Raw genomic sequence first — 17,472 nt, 5'->3', positions numbered from 1 at the left:
CAGTCCTAAATTGCTAGCTTAAAAACTTACTCCTTCAGTATGTTGAAGTTCTATCTCTCTTTCTCACACTCTTTCATTTCACGTGTGTATCTTAAATTCTTTGTCAGGACACTTTTCATTCTTGATCAGGTCAGAGCCCATAAGACCCCACCAAACAGTTAGTTTACAGATCTTAGTTAATGTGGTATGTCACAGCACTCACCAGTCGCCGTGATGACAGAAGTAAAGCACCTAAATATAACAGTTTCATAGTGCATTAGAGGTTTGTGTCATGTCCTAAGATAAGGCAAATTCCTGACAGAAAGTTTTTTAGGCGGTCACAAACTGACGTCAACTATTTGGTGGACACGGGGAAGTTTTACATCTAATGAATATGCAAATGAGGTCACCATTACCTCATCTTTTCTGAACTTGTTGAACAAAGCCAATCGTGCGACTGCTTATGAATATGAATATTAATTATATATGACATGTTATTTGGCTTAGGAAATCGACATTAGTACTCTTCATGTACACGAAGGATGTTTAAAGGAACTTAAGTTCATTGAAAATCGACTGAATCGCCATTTTGCACTTTTTACATACACGAATTATATTCAAACGAACTTTGGCTTATTGATTTCACTTACTCCTATGCATTTATTCTCTCTCTCTCAGGCACAGAAACCCTAACAAAGTTCCAAATATAATATTTTGTATGTACAACAAATGTCTAAAATGAGCTCTAACAAGAAGTATTGCAATATGTTTTGATAAACGCTTCCAACTTATAGGGTAAAAAGGACATAAAGCTTTGTAATTGTCTCTGTTTTGTCTAAGTTAAAGTTCAAATCTACATAAATGTTTATGCACAGCGGATGTTTCCCTTGTAATTATTTGACAAAATTTGGCAAAACAACATGTTACATGCTGTAAATTGTACAAAGGAAAATAGAGTTGCTAACTATCCAACCAAATTTTGAGACTGCTGTTGTCAGAACCTTAGGGATTGGGGTCTTAGTATAGAGAAAATACGATCTGCATATGCAATCATTGCCACCCACTGTCAAACACTTTAGCTCCCAATACCTGAATCACAATGCATGTGCCAATACACATTCTCTCTTCCTTAATCACAGTAACTCATAATATTCTGACACAGTCCATTTCATGATCCATTGAAGGCTGAATTTATTCCAGATCTTATAGTTTGTACATTTGGAAACTTACCCTTTATACTGTCTTTTTGTGGTATTTGACATACTTTTAAAGCCACTTCTTGCACTTGCTTGTTATGTCAGATACAGTAGATATTACTTGATGAGTAGGTATTACAAGCATGTTTCTAAGATGAAATATAGTCCACATCTGAAGCCATAATGGTCTACAGAGCTGAAACATCTCCACAAAGCAATACGTTGTTCTAGAACCGTTGGATTTGAGATGGGAAACCAAGAGATGACAGCCATAGGACTCACAGAACTAGTTAAAGATCTGAAAGGGCCATTTGATTTAGAAGGTCTCAAAGTAAGCACATTGAAGATCAAAGATGCAAGGTCTGACGCATATGTGAAATGGATCAGTCTGCATTCTGGAAAACTATGCACTCGAGAAGAAAAGTTCACCAAACCGACATGGGAGGTGACATGTGTTTTCAAGAAAGAATTATCACTTGTGATCCTAAAAGCATTGCAGATGGATGGAGTGGATTTTTCAAAGCACTGTATAAGCCCTTGGAAGATCCTTTCTTTGACTTGGATCATAAGGACTGTTGAAAGTGAACTTCTTTCTACAATGTGTGTAGATAAAGCAGTGCCTCCTGTTGTTTCCAATGAACTGAACTCAGTCATTTCTAAATTGAAAACAAGCAAAGCAATGTGACCAATGAGCATATCATCCATGGGAATCCTGGTTTAGTCGTCTGCCTGCCTTACAGTAGGTTTTGTACTGCCTTCAGTGAAATGCGGAGTTATTACACTGTACAAAGGTTGCAGCAAACCAAAAATGTTTGGGGCCTGTTACCAAATAGTTACAGAGCTAAAACACTTCTTCCATCTATATATTAAGTATTTGAATGAGTACCAAAGTCACTCTTGCAGAAGTTTCACAATCCGTCATCGCTTCAGCATGGCTTTAGAACTGGAATAGACTCAACAGATATGTAATTTCTCCTCCGAGAGTGCTCATCATATTCTATGGAAAATAACTCTGTGAACTTTACAGCTGCTTCTTTGATGTTGAAAAAGCATTTAACTGTGTTTGGCATGATGGTCTCTTCTTAAAGCTGAGATACGCTGGGACTCCAAAAGTACTTCTTGATGTTATCCTATCAATGTATGCCACTATGCAGAGCTGTGTTATCCATAGGGGCTACTCAAGCAAGTGGTTTGACATAATGCAAGGGACTAGGCAGGGAAGTGTACTATAACCATGGCTGTACCAGCTATACCTTGACGAACTGCTAAGGAGTCTTTCAGCCTCACTGTTCAGAGCCTGTATTAACACGATCCCATGTGCTGCACCCACTCAAGCTGATGACATAACACTGCTGTCCTTCACGAAACATGGTTTAGACTCTCTGTTGGCAATATTTTCTATGTACAGCAGTAAATGGTGGTTCTGGTAAAAAAGCAAACAAGAGCGTTGTCATAGTCTTCAACTATCAAACTCAGCCTACAAACGTTCCCAGAGAACCTGGTTCCTGGGCAACAAGCCAAATATAGGAGACTGACCTGCATACTCACCTGGGCACTGTAGTATCCAAGAACATGAAATCAGCAGAGCAGGTTGATACCATCTGTAGAAAAATAAGGTCAACCTTCTTTGCCACCCAGAAACATTGGTATTCATAAAAGGTAGCTTTGCCCTCTAACAGCAGCAAAGATTTATCAGTCAATTGTCATCCCGCATACATTATACGGCTGTGAAACATGTCTACAGGTTCCTGTAATTCAGCTGGAATTGAGGGCACACCGATTTTGCCTGAAAATAATCCAAGACCTACCAACAAGAACTAGAACCGGTATGGTGCTTTCACTTACAGGTATGCTGCCAATCACTGCATATATAATCATCAGGAAACTGTCTGCTTGGACGACTGATTACATGCCCAACATCCTGTTCAACAAAATCTATTGCGCTATATCACTACTTCAGCAATACAGTCAGCAACAGTCCACTCGCCCATGTATTTATGCTGGAGATCAAAAGACTGCGCAACCACTATGGACTCAGAGATGCTCAGATCCAATTATGTTCTCTGCCAAGTCCAAACACGAGGAAAACCAAAGTGAAGAAGCATGTTTTCAAAACCAAGACTGATGAACTTATGTTACAGATGGAGACTGATGAACCTGTGCTACAGATGGAAACTGATGAACTTGTGTTACAGATGGAGACAGATGCGAGTAGGTCGCTGTTCCTCGCCAACCACAATTGTATATTCCATATCTGATATCACACACACAAGGAAGAGATGCTTAAAGCTGATCTCTCTCTTTTATCATGCACCTAGTGAGAATTGAACCATGTCGACTATGTTCCTTCTTTGTTCATGGTCTTGTGCACCACATTGTCACCTTTGTACTGACAGTGTGGTTAGATGAGAAACCATATCACATTGTCACCTTTGTAGTGACAGTGTGGTTAGATGAGAAACCATATCACATTGTCACCTTTGTAGTGACAGTGTGGTTAGATGAGAAACCATGTGGCTGGACATTCTGGACATATTTGGTGTAGATACATGTCTTCTGTTGGACAATCTATAACAAAGAACGCTGACCGAAGTGCTGCTCGGATCTCACACGTATGACACTGACACCATACAGCTGTTGGAGAAACTAAATAAACCTACCTAGCTACCTTCCATTACTTGTTGGTGATATAGGTGTATAGGCAGTCTATGCCTCAGTGCTGATGTCTCTTGTGACATGCTTCCCCAGTGTACTTTGTCTGATCCGACACTCGCATTGAGAAACGTTAAATCACCTAGATCTGTGACTCCAGGCATTACTCATTGTAGATGAGTATACAAGAGTCAACTCACTTCAGTTTTTGTCGGTGTTCCCAGAACTTAAACAATCCCCCTACATCTCTCTGTGTGTGGGAAGTTGCTGGGTTACTGTCACTGAAGCTCACAGGTGAAGGAGAGTATTGTCTGTGGAGATCTGGCGTAGGATAGGGTTTGCCTTACAACTATTTGATATGTGTGGGAGTGAAAAGGACATTTGCTGAAAATCCAGAACGTTTTATTGTGTGATGACAGCCCAACATGAATATGTGGTCAGTGATGTAAAAAGGTTAAGTATTCAGATGAATTACATACAGCAAGAAGTGATGTCTTTGTTGTTTGTCATTTTGAGGAAATGTTGAGTGATCAATCTGGAGCTTTTGATTGTTTTCTTGTGAAATTATTATAATATTTTCTATGCAACTGACTGATTAATTGCAAGACATTTTGTTCATTTTATGCATTGATCATGTTGAATGGATCTTGCTGAAATACTTTCCCTTGGTCCTATTATGAAGTTTGCTTTTATTGTGCTTTCAAACCTGAAAGTGTCTTAAATGAAGATGTCATATTTTCAAAAAATGTTCAAAAAAGTGGATTCATCAACATCAACAAACCTTATTTGATATGAGCACATGATCAAGAAGTATGTTTGTCTCTCCACTCACTTGGGGGAACCAAGTGCAAAACACATGCAGATGAACTGCACGAGGATCAAATTGCCTCTGAACATGCAAATATCGTGGATGTGAAAGAATTTGCTAATTTTCACTATGTTTCATCATTTATTGAATTCATAATAATAATAATAATCTTTTCAACGTTATGTATTTGTTTTACAACGTATCAGTTTATGTGTATACAGTACCTTCAAACAGAATATTTAGCAGAATCTATTTGGAACTGTTGACTGAAGTGGTTACATGTACAGTAGTGAATATACACTTTTGATGGGTGGTATATTACCAAATATAGACAGTGTAGATGTATATGATAGTGTTTAACACTGAAAACTAGTTTACATGAACCCACTGTGATATTTTGTACCAGTGCATCATCATTCATACACATTAAGGTACATGAAGTATTGCATTTAAAAACCCATATATCATGTTACACTATATTCAGATATATGTTTATTTTTTACCACTGGTATCATGTATACTGTCTGCTTATGAAAGACGAATGATGAAACATGTTGGATACTGTGAATGGTACATTTTGAAAAATTGTATTTGTGATGTTCATTTAGCAGTGCTTCAAGTTGAAACTGCATGCAACTGCCAGGAGGGTGTCTAATTTCCCGCTCTGATTTTGGGAAATATGGCTTGACATTATTCTGTTTGTATTCCATGTATATCATGGTGAGTCAGCTTGACGTGGGAGGTTAGCCACAAGTGAGACTCACAAACATGGGAGGTTAGCCACAAGTGAGACTCACAAACATGGGAGGTTAGCCACAAGTCAGACTTGCAAACATGGGAGGTTAGCCGTAAGTCAGACTTGCAAACATGGGAGGTTAGCCGTAAGTCAGACTTGCAAACATGGGAGGTTAGCCGTAAGTCCAGACTCACAGGCACAATATGTTTCTGACAAACTTTGGACAAAAAGCACTCGTGAAGGTTCGGTGTAGAATAGGCCTTCAGCAACCCATGCTTGCCATAACAGGCAACTATGCTTGTCGTAAGAGGCAACTAACAGGATTGGGTGGTCAGAACTCTGCCATATAGCTTGAATATTGCTGAGTGCGGCGTAAAACTATACTCACTCACTCACTCACTCACTCACTAGGACAAAGCTGAAAGTAGGATTTGGAACTTACGTTCATATGGCAATGGGATGCCTATGGTACACAACTCTGTCTTGTGATTGGTCCAGAACTAGAGTCTTATGAAGCATAGGCATTGCAAATATTTTCACTAGTATGTGTCGGTTAACAATAGGTACGTGTGTAAATATATCAGCAATTCTGGCATCTTTAATTTCATTATGGGAGTTTTTACACTTCCTGTTGATCTGCTTTCATTACAGTAAAGTCATCATAGGTCGATAGTTACTAGTTTTCTAGGATAATAGATCACAGAACTTACTAGTCAATGAAATCCCAATTTTTAGCGGACTCCAATAATGGCTTGTGTTAGATAATGTTACAGCACCTCTGAATCCACCTGGTCAAAGATTTCTGAATCTGACAAGATAGCAAACATGTCCACATGGGTAGCCATATTAGATTGATAACCAGTAGACAACGTGTTCACAGTGAGGTTAGTTGATATTTTTAATGGTATCATTGTGTGTAGTCTAGAGGGTGTAGAAAGTCAATAATGTATAGAAACACTGGAAACTTGTGGGGTTTTTTCATGTCATATTTATATCCAATACTTTGCAAGGTAATCTACACTACATGAACTAATCACCTTTTGGCTCTATATTTTTTATCATGTTAAGCCGATATGGCTATTAACATTAATTTCACATTTGTTATCTTGGTTTTTTTTGTGCAATACTGTCACAGCCTTGTATTTTGTGAATTAAACAGATTTATCCAGACAATGACTAATGTAACATATATTTACCTAAGACCATCACAAAATGGTGAGGGGGGGAAGGGAGATTCAAGACCCAGGTTCAAGTCCCTTGTTCAGTTCCACATGAGAACAATGTCTATTTAAAGTGTTTCCTGGAGTAATATCGTTAGCATGATGGTAAGGGAAGGGAAGCAAACCTCACTCACTCACTAAAATATACTCTTGCCTCCTGTGTTTCCTATAGTGTCTTTACTCTGAAGAAAAAAATATCCTGCTCTCTTTCAGAGGATCTATGAAATAGCTGGCTTCAGTCTTGTGTGTTAGAAGACTAGCTATGATGATGAGGTTGATCTGGGATTCAAACCCAGACCAGTGTGCAATGAAGGATCTGCAGCATCTTATGCAGGCTCATACCACAATAACCAATAATGGTCCATCGTCAGTGATCAATGATGAAGTCTCAGAAAAACTGTCATGTGTAACCATAGTTGCAGTGTAATGCAACACAGGTGAAACTGTGTCGCAGTCCCACCTGGTGTTGAACCCTCCCCTCCCCGAACTTACAGCTACAGGAAGACGCGAAGCATTTCATTGATGTGTTTGTTTACTTGTATGTAAAGTACAGATACACTACAACATACCAGAACACTTGAATCATGTACAAGGGAAATTATAAGATGAACACGTTACATGGTTAGACATCTATATTTCATAACATAATATAATAAAATATATATAAGAGCTTTTAAGGTCATTAAGGGTAAAGAGCAGCAATATCTGATGGGGGTACAAGATATACCAATGGGAACACATTTGGTGTTGTAGGTTTGTCCCTGAATGCCAAGATTCATCACTGATTCAGTCAGTCTAAATAAAACTGAAGTAAATAGGTTATATATAGGTTGATATAAATAAACCTTTAAATAGATCATGCTTAAGAATTGCCATGAGATTCTTACAACATATGTTCTTAAACATCAGCAAATAGTTGTTAAACATTGTTAAACAGCAAAAATATTGGTTAACAGAACTTTGGTTGTTCCCAGCCTGTAGTTCACACACATTTAAAAATGACTGGCATCTGAACTCTAACAAATATAAAACTGACAGTGCAATTTGAATGGAAAGGGAAAATGTCATCATTAAATAAAACCATATATTAATTACCCTAAAAAACTCAATTTTTCTAAATTGAAAGCATCAGTGGTGTGACAGTTAACACACAAAGTGGTACAGACTGAGTTTAAGATATCAATTCAACAGTTATCACTTTACATGAGTTGTAAAGAAAATAGAATACATGTATTAAAAAGAAACTTCTAAAATATGAAATGGATATAGATACATCTGTAGCACTTACAGGTTTCAGTCTGCATCAGTGCAGATGTATATGCTGGTGTTTAATACTAATAACTAGTTTACATGAACTCACTGTGATATTTTGTATCATTGCATCATTGACAGAACATTTATTCATACAAATTATGGTCTATTGCTATTGCAACCTATTTGTATATAGTTAATAAAAATCGAAAAAGGTCAAAACATGATAAGAAAATCAGAGAATCAGAAACAAATTATATGAATATGACACTGACAGCAAGGAGCACCATTGCTTTTCTCATTCATATGCATATTTTATTTTGCGTAGTAAAAAATTGTGAAAAATATAAAACTTCAAAGGTATACTGTTCAGTGCTGGTATGCCATTCCAGTATCAAGGAATATTAGTTAAACATAATTAATCCCAGTCATCTTAATCACATAAATGTGCATTAAGGTTCAACTGAATCTCTCTGGAATGTCTAAACTATGCCACATCTATTCTTATACAGCACATCAACACAGAAACTAGACTAAAAGATAAAAAAGAACTTTGCATCAAAATCCATTGAAATATAATCCCCAGAAAACTAGACTAAAATTTATAAAACAAACTTTGTAACAAAATCCACAGAAATATCCCCAGACCTCATTAAAACAGAAATAAAAAGAAGAAAAACATTATTATAAATGACCATAAAAAAATAAAATTCACATGAGATTCACACTCAAAACTATATGGCCGCTAATCCAAACAGAATGTAACACAGCTGCTGGTATTATAAACTGTTTACAATGAGATACCATTCTCCATCAGCGGCTGAAATACTTCGTAACATCAAAAATGAAACAAAACTATGCAGATCATGCATCACTGAGTTACATGTGCTTGGGACTACACTTTCTTCATAAAGTACAGATTCTAGTACTTTTGTTGGGTTGAGTCCCATCCAGGATTCCAACCCACACCATCAGAGTCCGGCAGTTATTGCCAGCACACAGCTGCCTATCCCACTCACCCAACACTGCTTCCACAAGTCCCAGATGGGACCAGAATCTGTACTTTACTAAAAAAGTGTAATCCCAAATATTACTATGCTACATTTGACCACTTTCTTAATGTAATTGCGTATTCATCACTGAGTTAGATCTTGAAGAATTAATTCTGCTGCTCATTACTTCGTTGAGAACAAACTTTAAAAAGTTTAAAAAGGAAACAAATTTTCATTTGATTCTCCAAACAGTTAAAAAAGCATACATCTTGACTTATCACAACAGAGAATGTTGTTGATGTTTTTTTCCTTGATGTTTTCAAAGATATTGAAAAAAGAAAGTAAATGCCAATTAGAACAGAACAAACTATGTGTATATAAAACATTAATAAAATCTGGGGTTCCCCCAACTACTCACACACCAAAAGAAGCGTCGTTGACAGAAAAAGTATACACGTCATGCACATTTTGTTTCGTTAAATCAGTGCAGCTTGATGACAAACACTGTGTTTAGCAAGACCTCACAAAACATTATTGATAACAGGTCAAATTGTTCAATACATAAAAACTATCTGGGAATACACCAAAGTGCTGTCTCAAAACCTTAGTTATCATCACAAATATTTCACATAGCGCATAAACTGCAATTGAAATGATGCAATGCTAGAATGTTTCTTTTCATAAAATAATAGTTTCAGATACCGTATTGATCCGATCACTGTATCAGATTTCTGATCACTGTATCAGATTTCATCTCCTTACATTATTGCATATGTTTCAACTAAATCACAGGTAGGTTGCGAGGAGTCATCCGTTTTTTTTCACAAAATTTACACAAAAATTTCTATTATTGACTTCATTACAATCCAGACAAATGAGTCTTTCCCAGACAAGTCCATAATAGACAGATTCCACTGTCCTCATATGAACTAATTCAGGTTTCCTTGTCTTCTTTTGAGTCGTATATTCTTGTTAACATCTAGTAAACAAATAGTGGTGCCTTTGACTCTCATAACCCTAGAATCTACAACCCGAGTCGTGCTTGGAAACATTGCGGCAAGATTTATCTACAAAGTTTGACTAAGAATGTTGAGTAAATCACACAATGGTCCCTCCGTTAGAACTGAAAGGTAGATAATCTTGTCTAGTGATGTTTTATTCGCGATTACTGACAAAGTTGTCTTCCGTTGTTTGTTCATGCGAAGTATCTATACCACATGGTGATGTAAGGTGTTAGGGAGATGCTATTCTGAGACATCACATATAAAGACTAAAGAGAAAAGTCCTGCCACATCCTGAGCTTAACATACTAATAACTTGACATCAACCATGTGACCTAGAGTTATCTCCCTTTAAGCATTGTCTTCCTCTTCCCCTTCTACTAGACTATCAACAGATGGGGCAAGAGGGTTGAAGCTGTCAACATCGCCATCATCATCCTGAACTTGGGTGAACTGCCTGGGGGTTGGAGCATGCAGACGAGGTACAAGGCTAGCGCTACGGGTGAGACGGAAGCGTTTTGGGGTCTCGTTGTGGGCGACCCCTTCGTTGGAACGGGAGCGGTCAGCAAAACACTGAGGAGCGTCATCTGGCAGGGGTGCATCATGGCCAACAGTGGATTCATGAGGCATCTGGAGAAAATAGTTAAAATGCTGGTAACTCAGCACCACATGGGGTCACAGTAATCAGCCATCTTGTTTTGGCCTGGGCATGACAATAAAATCTCTGATGATTTACCAAGTTATCATTGCACTGATGCCTCAAATTGCAAAATTGAAGGAAAATACTATAATTTCAAAAGGATGCTAATACTCGGCAGTTTTCACATATCTGCCGAGTAAAAGACTGAATGCATGCTGCCATGAACAGTTATGGACGACAGCATGAAGTGGTGCAGGTATCAGATCTTTACAACTTTGATGACAAACCCTACAGAAACAATGAAGGCAAAACAGGATTCAAAATCACAATCATTGTTTTGGGCATGCCTTAGAAAATTATTGTGAACTGAAAAAGTGGGTAATCCATTTCCCCCAGCCACAACAATATATGCCTGATGTACATTCTCTTCAGGTAACACAAGATCAAACAATAAATCTGAAATGTCTCCTGCATTTCATATTATTTCCCACCTACTGACCAGATTACTTTACAAAAAGATATTGATTAAATGAGTACTGATATATGAATAGTTTTCTTTTGAAATAATTCAAAAACATCTCTCTTGTTACTAGGTACAGGCTTACTACCTTTACTTTCTGAGTTAGTTGAGTCAACTTTGCAGATTTTGGTACCTTTTGGTATGCACTTACCAAAACAAATCATGTGAAATGCCAATTCAACCTATAAAGTTGAACAAAAAATGCGATGAAAAAAAGCCTGCAAAATTGGAGTTCAAACGTTTCACTAAATTCCCCCAGCGCTGGGTGAAAAAACTGGTTTCAACAGCTGTTCTGCGCCGTGTCCATAACACATGCGCAGTGAATAGGTTTGCGGAGCTTGAAACAGTATGCATGTCCAGAGTGTGAGGTTGTGAGCAGTAGTCTAATCTTGGTTGTGTACACAAACAAGTAAATAATCTGCTCGTTACGTCAAAAACCTTGTTGATTGTGGTAAGCAGTCTCTGTCACAGAGAAAGATCAACGTCTAGTTTATTCACACCTATATGTCTGCCTGCCTGTCTGCTAAAGACAACATGCAGTAGATAGCTTCAATCATTGACCATGTGCAGTTTGAATTTAACACCTATCAGACTATATGACATAAAGAAAATAAATTGATTTATGACGCGTGCACCAAAGTCCCGTCTCTGCCTCATTATGAAATTGGGCTGGTGTGATACACATGACATGTTTTTATGTCTGTGGGTTGTAAACAAACTACATTCATTTTTTTTGGATGATTGGATCAGACGGAAACTGGTGCAAACTCTTGACAGTTTCAAGTCCTGCTTTGTACTTGGACGAATGACAGATTCCAGCCACGCAGTAGTTTACCATCTCTACTGAGATGATTTTTGATTGGATCAAGCGCAAATTCAGAGAACATGTATTTTCAAAACCTAACATCTCTATATACATTCTTCATGGATAACAACTTCTTTTAGTGTATATGATTTTGTTTGACAACAGTATATGAATCCATACTGAAACGACGCATCAAGTACACAAAAAAGAAGTTGTTATCGATAAAGAATCTTACTTTCTTGTGACTCGCCATTCAAAAATGCCCATCTGTACACACAATGAACCCTCAGTATATCAGCAAATGAAACAGCCAATCGGAAGCCGTCATTACACTTGAGTGCACATCCACCCGCTATAACTGGGTTCGGTCTCCCGAGGGCTTCGTTTCAGGGGAAGTGAGCTCAAGTACAAAATATTGCACTTTTGAATCGCAATTGTACGCTAATAATTTTGTTTTATTTGTTTTTTTAAAAGCAGCAATGTATATTATATGTCATGAATAAGTGACGAATGTGTTTTAATTATGTTTGATTTTTTGGTTGCATGTGACCTTTATTTATTGTTAAAATTCATTAAGCTTGCAATACTCCTTTCTGGTTTTTCATGTTATGAGTTGTTTGGAAAGCAGTATCCAAAGAGAGCAGTATTACCAGCATGGCTGGAGCCCTGAAGATGTAGGTGAAGGGGTAGTGGATGAGGTTCATGAAGGACGCAGCGTACAGGTCGGCGTAGCGCATCACCTGGCTGGCGAAGAATGTCTGGCGGGATCCTGGAAACAGGGAACATGAAGCTGTAGTTCTCCATTACAACCATCACACTGATAAAATATAAACTAGATGTGGTAAAGGAACTAGGCTGTCTCACAAATAAGGAACTTGTGCCATTTTGATACCAACAGAAGCATGTGTAAGTGAGTTATTGTGTGGATGAATGTGCACTACAATTTGTCAACTGTATGTCGCACACTGTAGAACACCTGGTGTCAGTTTGAAGAAACCTCTAGTGTATCTCTTGTATGATATTGTAAATCAGTCAACCTTTCATAAATACTGTTCACCTACCTTTGTATCTCACATATCCCTATACTTTTGTATCTTATTCCACACAATGCTTGACCTTTGTTAAATACACAGCACACAGGTTTTCATGAAATAGTGCACACATCTCAAATTCTTTTAAATTCTGCATACATAAGGACCTTCTAAAAGCTGCATACCCCTCGTCTAACCAAGAACTGACATCCATTTCTTATACATATCATCACTGGATGATACCAGTGGAGACCAACATGTCCTCACCACTTCTGAAGAGACTTCCCAGAATTCCATAAGCCATATCCATCTCATGAGTGACTTCCTGAAATAAAGACACCAGATATATAATTTTGATAGTAACAAACAAACCCATTTTAACTGAAAAAAGCCCTAGGGAAACCAAAGAGGAAATCTTGACTTGCTTCATTTAAGGCTTTAGAACTGCAGAGAGGGCTTGGCATTAGGCAAAAATAATGTGAGACAGACTAGGGTGACAAGCGAACACTTTAACCACGAGGCAATCCCACCACAATTCCTATCTTACCAAACTTGAGGTATGTACCTCAAGGTGAGTTCTGTCTGGAACACATATCTTACCCTAATTGACGTCTGTATCGCTGAGATATCTGGCTTCACCTGGCTGCTACTATCCAGGTTTCTGAAAAAAAAAGCATAGAACTTGTAATGGTGTTGCACATATTGCATAGTTTATAGGATGTGTCCAGTCTTAGAGATGCATCAGATTTTCGGTTTTTGCATGGATACTTGTGTCTTGGACCCTCCCAAATTAGTAACATTCAACATTTGGGTCATGAGAACCAAAATTTTCAGAATTTATTTGAATGAAACCTTGTGTTTACATACTGAAAGATGGAGAGAATCTGACTGCCGTAGTGTCACATTTCAGATCCCTCAGAACCTGTCAGATGGAGTCCAAACTGATGCAGGTCTTGGACATTCATGCCACAAAGAAACCCAGAAACTATGATCAGGTAGATGTTGATACGAACTAACAAAGATTTCTGGCATTCTGTCAGAACTTCAACTCACTTGTAAATGTCTCCAATCATACAGTCAAGCTCTTCCAGCTTAGAGAACAGGGACTGCTTGTGAGTCCACACCTGAAGTTCCTGTGAAATCTCAGGGACGATCAAGAAGGTTCGCCATCCTCGGCTCTTCTTCGACTTGAGAATGTCTCCATATATATGGTCACCAACATAAAGAACCTCACTGCCATACGTGCCCATCAGCTCCGAGAACTGGTCCACAGAACCTGCCAACAGCACACATGCAGATATATTTGCGATAAATGGGGGTTAAAAATAATGACACACAGCCAGACAGTTGTCACCAAAATCAGTGATATTTTAAGGACCTTCAAAAGACACCACAGTTCCATCTTTTACAAATAAAAGACTGATCATCACTCAGGAACAGCTCATTTTTTATGGGGTATGGGGTATGGTTAGGTTTATAAAACAATGCAACATGTAGGTGTGGGTGTGTGGGGGGGCTTGGAAGTGGATGAATGCATGGTTGTAAGCGTGGGTGAGGGTGAGGGTGTGGGCATGGGTGAAGGTGAGGGCGTGGGCGTCGGCATGGGTGAGGGTGTGGGCGTGGGTGAAGGTGTGGGCGTGGGCGAGGGTGTGGGCATGGGAGTGGGTGAGGGTTAGGGTCTGGGCGTGGGCGTGGGCGTGGGCGTGGGTGAGGGCATGGGCATGGGTGTGGGCATGGGCACGGGTGAGGGTGTGGGTGAGGGCGTGGGCGTAGGTGAGGGTGTGGGCATGGGCGTGGGTGAGGGTGTGGGTGAGGGCATGGGCACGGGTGAGGGTGTGGGTGAAGGCGTGGGCGTAGGTGAGGGTGTGGGCATGGGCGTGGGTGAGGGTGTGGGCATGGGCGTGGGTGAGGGTGTGGGCGTGGGCGTGGGTGAAGGTGTGGGCGTGGGCGAGGGTGTGGGCATGGGAGTGGGTGAGGGTTAGGGTCTGGGCGTGGGCGTGGGTGAGGGCATGGGCATGGGTGTGGGCATGGGCACGGGTGAGGGTGTGGGTGAGGGCATGGGCGTAGGTGAGGGTGTGGGCGTGGGCGTAGGTGAGGGTGTGGGCATGGGCGTGGGTGAGGGTGAGGGTGTGGGCGTGGGTGAGGGTGAGGGCATGGGTGTGGGTGTGGGCATGGGTGAGGGTGTGGCATGGATGAGGGTGAGGGTGTGGGCATGGGTGAGGGTGAGGGCGTGGGTGTGGGCATGGGTGAGGGTGTGGGCGTGAGTGAGAATGAGGGCATGGGTGTCTGTGTGGGCATGGGCATGGGTGATGATGAGGGCATGGGTGAGGGTGTGGACGTGGGTGAGGGTGAGGGTGAGGGTGAGGGCGTGGGCGTGGGTGAGGGTGAGGGAATGGGCATGGGCATGGGCATGGGTGTGGGTGAGGGTGAGGGTGAGGGTGAGGGCGTGGGCGTGGGTGAGGGTGAGGGAATGGGCATGGGCGTGGGCATGGGCGTGGGTGAGCGTGAGGGCGTGGACGTGAGTGAGGGTGAGGGTGAGGGTGAGGGTGTGGACGTGGGTGAGGGTGAGGGTGAGGGTGAGGGTGTGGACGTGGGTGAGGGTGAGGGTGAGGGCGTGGGCGTGGGCGTGGGTGAGGGTGAGGGAATGGGCATGGGCGTGGGCATGGGCGTGGGTGAGGGTGAGGGCGTGGACGTGAGTGAGGGTGAGGGTGAGGGTGAGGGTGTGGACGTGGGTGAGGGTGAGGGTGTGGACGTGGGTGAGGGTGAGGGCGTGGACGTGAGTGAGGGTGAGGGTGTGGACGTGGGTGAGGGTGAGGGTGTGGACGTGGGTGAGGGTGAGGGCGTGGACATGGGTGAGGGTGAGGGTGTGGACGTGGGTGAGGGTGAGGGCGTGGACGTGAGTGAGGGTGAGGGTGAGGGTGAGGGCGTGGGCGTGGGCGTGGGTGAGGGTGAGGGCGTGGACGTGAGTGAGGGTGAGGGTGAGGGTGAGGGTGTGGACGTGGGTGAGGGTGAGGGTGAGGGTGAGGGTGAGGGTGAGGGCGTGGGCGTGGGTGAGGGTGAGGGTGAGGGAATGGGTATGGGCGTGGGCGTGGGCGAGGGTGAGGGAATGGGCATGGGCGTGGGCGTGGGCGAGGGTGAGGGCGTGGACGTGGGTGAGGGTGAGGGTGAGGGTGTGGACGTGGGTGAGGGTGAGGGTGAGGGTGAGGGTGAGGGTGAGGGAATGGGCATGGGCGTGGGCGTGGGCGAGGGTGAGGGCGTGGACGTGGGTGAGGGCGTGGGCGAGGGTGAGGGTGTGGACGTGGGTGAGGGTGAGGGTGAGGGTGAGGGTGAGGGAATGGGCATGGGCGTGGGCGAGGGTGAGGGTGAGGGAATGGGCATGGGCGTGGGCGTGGGCGAGGGTGAGGGAATGGGCATGGGCGTGGGCGTGGGCGAGGGTGAGGGTGTGGACGTGGGTGAGGGTGAGGGTGAGGGAATGGGCATGGGCATGGGCGTGGGCGAGGGTGAGGGAATGGGCATGGGCGTGGGCGTGGGCGAGGGTGAGGGTGTGGACGTGGGTGAGGGTGAGGGTGAGGGTGAGGGTGAGGGTGAGGGAGAGGGAATGGGCATGGGCGTGGGCGAGGGTGAGGGTGAGGGTGAGGGTGAGGGAATGGGCATGGGCGTGGGCGTGGGCGAGGGTGAGGGAATGGGCATGGGCGTGGGCGAGGGTGAGGGCGTGGACGTGAGTGAGGGTGAGGGTGAGGGTGAGGGTGTGGACGTGGGTGAGGGTGAGGGTGAGGGTGAGGGTGAGGGCGTGGGCGTGGGCGTGGGCGAGGGTGAGGGTGTGGACGTGGGTGAGGGTGAGGGTGAGGGTGAGGGAATGGGCATGGGCGTGGGCGTGGGCGAGGGTGAGGGTGAGGGTGAGGGAATGGGCATGGGCGTGGGCGTGGGCGAGGGTGAGGGAATGGGCATGGGCGTGGGCGTGGGCGAGGGTGAGGGTGTGGACGTGGGTGAGGGTGAGGGTGAGGGTGAGGGTGAGGGTGAGGGAATGGGCATGGGCATGGGCGTGGGCGAGGGTGAGGGTGAGGGTGAGGGAATGGGCATGGGCGTGGGCGTGGGCGAGGGCGAGGGTGAGGGAATGGGCATGGGCGTGGGCGTGGGCGTGGGCGAGGGTGAGGGTGTGGACGTGGGTGAGGGTGAGGGTGAGGGTGAGGGTGAGGGAATGGGCATGGGCGTGGGCGTGGGCGAGGGTGAGGGAATGGGCATGGGCGTGGGCGTGGGCGAGGGTGAGGGCGTGGACGTGAGTGAGGGTGAGGGTGAGGGTGAGGGTGTGGACGTGGGTGAGGGTGAGGGTGAGGGTGAGGGTGAGGGCGTGGGCGTGGGCGTGGGTGAGGGTGAGGGTGAGGGAATGGGCATGGGCGTGGGCGTGGGCGAGGGTGAGGGCGTGGACGTGAGTGAGGGTGTGAGCATGGCCATGGGCGTAGGTGAGGGTGAGGGTGTGGGCGGCGTGAGCAAGGGCTTGGGCATGAGCATGGGCGTGGATGTGTAGGGCTGTGATTTGATACACTTATGAGAGCAAGTCCACATAACTATCCCACACTATAAAGCCCCTTACAGCAGGTTACTGAATAATTCCACATCTGGCTGTGCTTAAGACAGGACCAG

At 43.4% G+C, this 17,472-nt stretch overlaps 2 protein-coding genes across 3 annotated transcripts in view; both read right to left on the bottom strand.

The window, feature by feature from the left end:
• Positions 1-7,208: 7,208 nt before the first annotated feature.
• The window catches only part of LOC137265440 (cytosolic purine 5'-nucleotidase-like), a 149,894-nt gene continuing 139,630 nt past the window's right edge, over positions 7,209-17,472 (bottom strand). For both annotated transcript variants that reach the window (XM_067800839.1, XM_067800838.1), the window contains exons 14-18: positions 13,885-14,107; positions 13,432-13,492; positions 13,099-13,156; positions 12,451-12,569; positions 7,209-10,465 (exon numbers count right to left, since the gene is read on the bottom strand). In XM_067800839.1, coding sequence (XP_067656940.1) covers positions 10,187-10,465; positions 12,451-12,569; positions 13,099-13,156; positions 13,432-13,492; positions 13,885-14,107 — 740 coding nt within the window. In that variant the 3' untranslated portion in view covers positions 7,209-10,186. The remainder of the gene's footprint in view (positions 10,466-12,450; positions 12,570-13,098; positions 13,157-13,431; positions 13,493-13,884; positions 14,108-17,472) is intronic.
• On the bottom strand, positions 14,810-17,394 carry LOC137266107 (mucin-2-like). The gene is made up of 2 exons (XM_067801609.1): positions 16,634-17,394; positions 14,810-16,601 (listed from the first exon to the last, which is right to left on the bottom strand). The coding sequence occupies exons 1-2, from the start codon at positions 17,392-17,394 to the stop codon at positions 14,810-14,812; spliced, it is 2,553 nt and encodes an 850-aa protein (XP_067657710.1).

Source organism: Haliotis asinina, chromosome 15 (assembly GCF_037392515.1).
Source record: "Haliotis asinina isolate JCU_RB_2024 chromosome 15, JCU_Hal_asi_v2, whole genome shotgun sequence".
NCBI classification, from domain to species: Eukaryota; Metazoa; Mollusca; class Gastropoda; order Lepetellida; family Haliotidae; genus Haliotis; species Haliotis asinina.
Note: the sequence above shows the minus strand (reverse complement) of the source record. Positions and strands in the feature narration are given on the sequence as shown.